General features: G+C 52.1%; 2 protein-coding genes across 2 annotated transcripts; both read right to left on the bottom strand.

Moving 5' to 3' along the window:
- Positions 1–1,865: 1,865 nt before the first annotated feature.
- On the bottom strand, positions 1,866–3,098 carry BBA_03893 (uncharacterized protein; the record flags this gene model as incomplete). Its single annotated transcript, XM_008598990.1, has 2 exons — positions 1,866–1,967; positions 2,058–3,098. 2 exons carry the CDS (start codon positions 3,096–3,098, stop codon positions 1,866–1,868), a joined length of 1,143 nt encoding a protein of 380 aa, XP_008597212.1.
- Positions 3,099–4,450: 1,352 nt separating this feature from the next.
- BBA_03894 (long-chain-fatty-acid-CoA ligase) lies at positions 4,451–6,648 on the bottom strand (the record flags this gene model as incomplete). The annotated part of the gene is made up of 3 exons (XM_008598991.1): positions 4,451–4,540; positions 4,600–5,723; positions 5,784–6,648. The coding sequence occupies 3 exons, from the start codon at positions 6,646–6,648 to the stop codon at positions 4,451–4,453; spliced, it is 2,079 nt and encodes a 692-aa protein (XP_008597213.1).
- Between the last annotated feature and the right edge of the window lie 1,265 nt (positions 6,649–7,913).

Here is a 7,913-nt window from a genome sequence, read left to right on the forward strand (position 1 = left end):
TGGTTTCTGCTACTTTGGCTACACGGAGAACTGACATGGTCGAAAACATTGCAGAGAGCCAAACTGCAAAGGCGAGTACTTTGAAGCTGGTGCTAAAACTGTTGACATCTACACGACGCGTTCCAAGTTTAATGACAAGGTCGCTTCCCTTGTTTGCGACACGGCGAAACCAAGAGCGGCACCTACGCATTGGGAATGGACGTCACAGAGCCAGAAGCGGTTGTGCAGTCGTTTAGACAAGCTGTCTCTGGAATTCAAGTTGGCCAATGATCAAGGATCTGGGACCTACGACAAGATCAAATTAAGATTCGAGGACGCCGGACAAAAGGTTCACGTCATCACAGAAGGCCCTTCCGCTGGCTACGAGACTTTGCAGGATATCAATATACAGGACGTGTTTGGGCTGGATACCGTCGCTCTGGACCAGATCAAAAGAGTCGGCCTCCTCGATGAGCTGACGGACTGGAACTTTGGGGGAGACGCGTGGAACATTATTGGTAAAACATGACCCGACACTGTCTTGTTCTTTCCACATTGAAAGCTAATTCCAGTCTAGGTTTTACGCTCAGAGGACGATGTGCCGGCTCGGGTATCAACATCGTGCTTGACAAATTCTCCTCCCTCAACAAGGAACTGCAGGCCCATCCCGACGAGCCAGGACGCTTCCAGTACAACCGCGACTGGGAAGTCTGGGCCGACAATGTCAGCCCCCACGACTGGGTTGCGAAGCCTCTATGCAGCCACTTCCAAAGCATGAGCGTCAATCTGTACATTGCCGATGCAAACTGGGCCGGAACCGACGACAGCCTGTACGCCAAGGTGGGCAAGGGCCGCTTTTTAATCACCCGCCATCCTTCTCGCCGCGAGGTCTTCACCACCGACATCAGCGTCCCCAAGGCCTACGAGACCAAGCACGTTGCCGTCACCGACGTTGCGTCTGTCGGGATTGCGAGTGAAGGAGGCCATGACGCGGCGTTGCCTAAAGGTATGAAAAAAAAAAAAAAAAAAGAAAGCCACTGTCTTGCTTGTTTGGGGAGGAGATATTTTTTATTTCTTTTTTTCTGGTTTGAAACAAAGTAGCAAAACTGACACATTTTCTTTTATAAGAGGTGACGGTATATGGATTCTGCTCTGGCACTTATACGGCACTCTCTGTGAAGCAGGAAATCAAGGATTGGCTCTATGACGGTCAGACGTTGAATATTGCGCTAGCTCCTGATAAATGGGTCAAGGTCTAAAGATATTTTGTGACGGCGGGCAGTTGCTGCTGTGAGGCTGTCAATGATCCGACCAGAAGCAAGTTCTGTTGAAGAATATGGGGGTCACTTCAACGGGAGGTCCTCGATTTCAAGAGTACATACAAGGGAGTGCTACAGATTTCAAGCAAATATACACTTCTACTGGTCATTCAACTTCAAATCTGTGGTTGATCACGCTACATTGACAGTCGACATACTTTCCAGCCCACTGCGTCTGCCATGATGAATCGTGATGCTTGTGTTTTTGGCGTATACTCGCCTTTGCAGTCTTTGAGCAGCATATGTTGGAAAACGACGTAGCATTACTACCACCACCCGAGATATCTTCCCAAGAATGGGCAGCGAAACATCAGTCGCGGTACTGTGGACGTTGATGAGGCGCTCAACGACATTAGTGGTAGTTGCCGGATTATACAATCGCATAGCGCATCCTCCCTTTCCGATTACCCTAGATTAATAAATACTGTATTTTTTGCCCAAGCATTTCTCGGCTGCGAAATAGCCTAACTCAAAGTATATCATCTTGTTGGTACATTTTTGCTCCGGCCGGTTCCTCCGCCCTCGGGCACCAGCACCGGCACCGGCACAGAAGCACTATTCTCAAAATTATTGCCGATTGCCAGGTCTAGGCCGTTTGCTTATTTGTGCGGCAGTCCGACACATCATCACACAGGAGCCGGTAGGTGGTGACATATACCAGGGAGGGCACTATACTTGCAGTCAGCTTCATTCACTTGATCTCATGAAATAGCAATAGCAGAGCAATCTCTCTGGCCAGTAAGTAATTCACCAACGTACCTTGCATCCCGATGATATAACCTTTCGGGCCCAATAAGGCGGGAGTTTTGCAGCCAGTTCCACCTGGTATATCTCTTCTTGTAACGCGGTGCAGCGCGTTTCCAATTTTGCTTGCAAATCTTGGTTCTGCGTAGAGCCGTCTCCAAGGTTAGAGCAAGCATCCAAGAGCCCGTCGAGGCCCATCTGCCATATCCTCTCTGCATATTCGTCAGTTCGACGAAGAGCCGCACAGCGCCTCTTGAACCACTCCCAAACGTGCGGGTCACCTCCCTTATATGTCTCATCCTTGCACATGTCAATGAGCTCGTCAAGCCTTCCCGCTTTAAAATCGCTCTCGAGATCTTCCTTGAACTCATCAGCCATGGGTATGCAGATGTTGTTTTTGCGCCCTGCAATAATATCCTCCGCCTCTCCCCCTTTTAATGCACAAATCAACTTTGCTTTCAGGTCGTTTCCGTCAATGTCATACCGCTGCGGGCCTCCAATTGCCTCTTGAAGAGCGGCTATCGCTTCGTCCAACCACTTGACAGCGTAACCAATAGGATTATCCCACTGCTTGATCTCTTCGAGCAAGTTTCTCGCATGCGGCACTAAAAGAGAAAAGGCTGCTGCCCTGGCCACTGCCCTGGTCACCCGGATTCTCGCCATGCGGTGAACCGGACGCCCATTGTTACTCTTGAGGATCTCCTTGGTCGGGGCGCCACCACAACAGAGCTGCCTCTTCCTGTTGCATGGCCTGCACTTCTGTGGTCCAAGGGGCTGACCCGGCACTCGCGTCACTCCAGTCTTGACAGACGGATCAGGTTTCGATTTGGGCTGAGGCACGCCTAGGCCTAGTGGCATATTCGTCAAGGGGGGGTTGACGGTCGCAGGAGGCTTCAGCGCATCGTTCAGGCCCCATTTCATCATGCCGCGGCACAATGCGTTACAGATCTGTTTTCCCGGAGGTTCTGAATTTTGTATAGGTGGTGGTGCTTGACGAGTTCCTAGATTGGCACTGGCCAGTGCAATGGCGACAATGGAGAATAATGTGATCCTCATTCTGACGATGTATGTTGCTGAGAAGTATACAAGAGAAGAGGTGAGGTTGGAAAGATTTTAGATGGTGTGTCCTTATTCAATTATTAGTAGGGAAGCTCAGATTACTTGAATAGTACTCCGTAGAGACAAAAATAGTAGATTATTAGTCCTTCACCTATAATATGTTTACATCCGATAAACGCTTTACGTGGTAACTCGAACACGGCAAATATATCACCGAGTGCACTGCCATGCGGCGCAAATACGGGGAAGACATGCCATGTTCATATCAAATATTCGGTAATGTCCATTGGCGCATCGCAGAATCTTATTATACGCACTGACTAAAATAAGAGCGCAAGAGACTTGAAAGCCACGGCAGAGCGCGCAGGAAATGGAGTCTGAAAGGCGGCCCAGAATTACCTTGTCTTGGTCGGCTCATCTATTCAGAGATAACTGTAAGAAGCTATCCCCCGGGCAAATTCATTGCAGGCAACTATGTAGCCGCGGTTTACGGATATGACCGTCGTCATGAGTCAGCTGTTTAGGCGCGATATTACTTCGTTTCGTACGGTGGGCAGGGAAAACCGGGCCATCGCTGACCTGACTCGCTGATCACACCAGGTTTTTGCCGCGGACAGTCAAAAGGCTTCGCATTGCGACCCTTGTTGACTAAAATTACATCTTTATTAAAGTCGCGCGCAGGCACTGCATTATCACGGCAGCTAGACAAGGCTCAGTCTGTGACAGTAAATTTCTTCACAGGAGAGAGCTCAGATCAAGTATTTCTTTGCTATTAAGTAGGCGCTTTTTTGCTCTTTTCCTTCACTTTTTTGGTGCTAGCCACGCCATTCTCACCACCGAACCACAGCACGAGCCGCTGGTCAAATAAGCGCAGTGCCAGGAATTGCTAATAGAACGACAGCAAGTTTTCTAATTCTTTTTTTTTCCCCTTTTTGCTCTCCTTTGCTTTGGATGTTTGTTTGTTGGGTCATTGTGCAGAAAAGGGCAACCGGCAATCATGCAAGAGCTCAATTGATAAATCACCACGGAGAAATTAAACTCAATCGTCAACTGCACATGTTCATACATTGCTCCCGCTTTGCATAGGAGCGAGTTAGCCGAGGGCAGAAATAACCTACAATACAAACATCAAGCTACGCAAAATTTCCCAGCCTTGCAAGGCAAAAGACTCGAATCGCGTAAATAAATCAGGCAAAGAAAGCAAAAACACGTTGCTGGCTTCATGCAACGGGCGGTATCATCGTCCCCTCTTCATCCGTATAAACCATTCCCTAGACTCCTGTGGAATTCTGCATGCGATTTCCCAATAATCTTGCCGTCGTCTCGTTGGATAGTTGTCATGTCGTCATTTAGATGTTCTTGACACACTCGGAAATCTCCTTTTCGTAGCGTTCGCGAATGACCTTGCGGTTGAGCTTTTGGGTAGCGGTCACAAGACCCTGGGGAAAACTGTTAGTACTCGGTGCACAGCACGTCGCATATCTCGGACAAAACTCACAGTGGGGGGTAGCCATTCTTCCTCAGTAATGACAACGCCGGCAACAATCTCCATGCCGCTTAGACCACCGCGGCGACCAGTAGTTTGCAGGTCCTTGAGCACCAGGGCATTGACCTTGGGGTCGGTGTGCATGTGGTGCTCGTCGACGCCGAGGTCCTTGGCCTTTTGGACGAGAACGGCGTGATTGGCCATGACAACGGCGATGGGGCGGTTCTTCTCGGGATCCGCGTGGATCATGAGGTTGGCGACGGTCTGGGTGCCGCGGTAGACGGACTCGACCTTTTCCAAAGCAATGTATTCACCGCCAGCCATCTTGACGAGGTTCTTGACGCGGTCGATGACCTTGAGATGACCGTTCTCGTCAAACTCACCAATGTCACCGCTCTTGAACCAGCCATCCTCGGTGATGGCCTTGGCGGTTTCCTCGGGGTTGTTGAAGTACTCCTTCATAACGGGGAGACCACGAATCCAGATCTCACCCTGGGGGACCTTGGCGTCGGCATCGTAGCCAATTTCGGGGATAGAAACGAGCTTGATCTCGATGGAAGCAGGCATGGGGCCAATGGCAAAAGGCGAGTACTCAAGGGGGCAACCAAGAGCGCCATTGGCACAAGTCTCGGTGAGACCATAGCCAGCCAGCATGGGGCCAAGGATGAGAGAAAGGAAGTGCTTGGTGCCCTCAGAAATACCGCTGGCACCGTTCATGGTGAAGCGTAGACGACCACCAGTGAGAGTGCGGACCTTGGAGAAGACGATGCCATCAAAGATGCTGGCAAAGGGCAGCTTATTTCTAGTCATGAAGGTCTTGTAGTTGAAGGCGCCCCAGAAAAGGCTCTGCTGAATGGCGCTAGCGCTCTCGAGCTTGGCCATAACGCCCTTCTTAACAGTCTCCCAAACCTGGGGAACACCCACCATGACGGTGGGTCTGAGTTCACGCATATCACCAGCGCAATTCTTGACCGAGGTGTCAGAGAGGGTGCGGGGGTTGCCGTAGCCGATGGTTCCGCCAATGAACATGAGCAGGTTCTCGAGGGCCATTTCGAAGATGTGGGCGAGGGGGAGGTAGGCGAGGACGACTTCTCTATCACTGACGCATTCGTCGACGCAGGTGAGGAGACCGGTGACTGGGGGAGAAGTGGGTTAGATGGCGAAGTGAACAAGATGGACTAGATGCGCAAACTTACTGCCAGAGACGAGAGACTCGTGGGTGATGCAAGCACCCTTGGGCAGACCGGTGGAGCCAGAGGTGTACATGATGCAAAATAGGTCCTTGTCCTTGGCGGGGTTGGGCTCGACCATGTTGTTCTTGCCAGCCTCGCGGAGCTGCTGGTAGGAGACGACGGTGAGATCAGGGTTGTCAGCCCGGAAAGCCTCGACCTCGCCGCCCTCGGCAAAGATGCACTCCTCGTTAATGATGACGAGCTTGACCTTGGAGTCTTTGATGGGTTTGGCGGCGGTCTTGAGCAGGTGGGGGTCGACAAACATGGCCTTGGCATCGGTCTGAAGGAGAGAGTGGGCGACGCCGCTCTCGCCCAGGGTGTCGTATGCGGTGACAATAGAAATGGACTGGGAAGCGCAGGCGTGGGCAATAGAGGACCAGCCGGCGCTGGTGGTAGCAAAGAGATGCAGCTTGTCCTCGGAGCCAAGGCCATAGTGCCGCAGACCAGAGGCGATTTCGAGGACGAGCTCCTCGTACTGCTTGTAGTTGATAAATGAGAAGGGAGAGAGCTCGAAGAATTGCCACTCCTTGTCAACCTCGCGGACCTCGCCATCGATGTTCTTCTTGACCTTTTTGGTCTCCTTGTGAAGCTTGACAAGTTTGCGGGTACCGACAGCGTTGTTGTTGGGGTAGACGCGGGCGCTGCGACGGACGATGTCGAAGACTGTGTGGACGTCCTTGGCTGGGCGGTTGAGGAGGCCGTTCTTTGCGCGAGGATGGCGGCGAGGAATGGTCTCGCCGGGAATCTTTTCGACGCCAGGTGCCTGGACGGTAAAGGGAGGGCGATGGACCTGAGTCAGGGGCATGATGCCCGAGGTGTAGTCGGTCATGTTGGAAGGAGGATGGAGGACGGTCGGCTGTCCTGATCGGCTGTCTGGTATAGAGCTATGAGAGGTTGTGGTGGGAGGGAGAGAACGGGTAGAGACAGCAATAACAGAGGCAGAAGAGGAGAAGGGTGACGATGGGGCCGGCGATGACGCTGCTAAAAAAGAAATTGGAGAGGCGAGTGGACAGGGACGGGGTTAGGCGAGCCGGCGCGGGATCGATGGAGGGAAGAAAAGGCAGCGAGAGGCAGAGGCGACGAGGAAAACAATGAGGGAGCGGCAGCAGCAAGAACTTTTGGGTGGAGAGGCCGCGAGAGAAGCCAAGCAACCAAGGTCCAAGGCCAGGCGGGCGGCAGGCCCAGGCAAGTGGAGAGCGGAGAGCAGGCTGAAGTTGGCGTGGCTGGAGCTGCCTGCGATTGCTGTTGAGGTGGGATAGGTAGGTACATGAGTGCTTGGTGGTGGTTGGCTACAAGAGCTGGTACTGGGTACGGCGTTGCCCAAGGGCCAAGCTATGGGGGGCTTTCAGTGCTGTGCTGGGGAAAGGCTAGTGGCTGATGCTAACTGCAATACCTGCAAGTGCCTGCTTTTTAGTCGCAGTTAGAGTGGAATAAGTCGACTTGGCCGCTTGTCATCTGTGTCTGTCTGGGGGAAAAGGGACGCTAGTGTAGCTGTGGTGGAGGCAGTGCGGGGGTGAGCTTTGCAGCTTGCAGACAATGGCTCAGTGCCAAGTGGCCAGCGCCTGCATCTTCAGTCACAGGGCTCAAATGCGGCTTGCAGAGGACTTGGGGGCTTGCAAAGCACCTCTAACTAACCTACCTAGCCACTGGCTGACAAGTCTGTACTCTGTACGGATACCCGGCTTGTCTCATCATTTACAGGGCATCGTTTGACGTTAAAACACTCTTTGCCGCGCTCGGTCGCTTAATGTAAAAGCGACAGGAATGCCTAATGTTTCTAGTGGTCTGTTCAATTCTCTGTTTAGTCAAGATTGTTTCCTTCCTGTCCATTCGAAACTATCAAACCCGGTCCCTCCCACCCCTCTCTCAGCCCCAACAAGCTTTGTCCAGCACCGCACCATCAGTCCACCACATCTTCCGGGATCGACGGAGGGTTCAGCGATGGCACTCATGCAACTCCTCCCCTGTCCGAGGCAAATTCGGTTGGCGGCTCAAACAATGCGCATATCGTATGTTGTTTTTCTCCGTCTTCCGTTGGGTGGCGATGCTTTTTTTGCTCTTTGCAAATAGTCACCTCACCCAGGCGATGATAGG

The sequence above is a fragment of the Beauveria bassiana genome (genome assembly GCF_000280675.1).
Source record: "Beauveria bassiana ARSEF 2860 unplaced genomic scaffold BBA_S00008, whole genome shotgun sequence".
NCBI classification, from domain to species: domain Eukaryota; kingdom Fungi; phylum Ascomycota; class Sordariomycetes; order Hypocreales; family Cordycipitaceae; genus Beauveria; species Beauveria bassiana.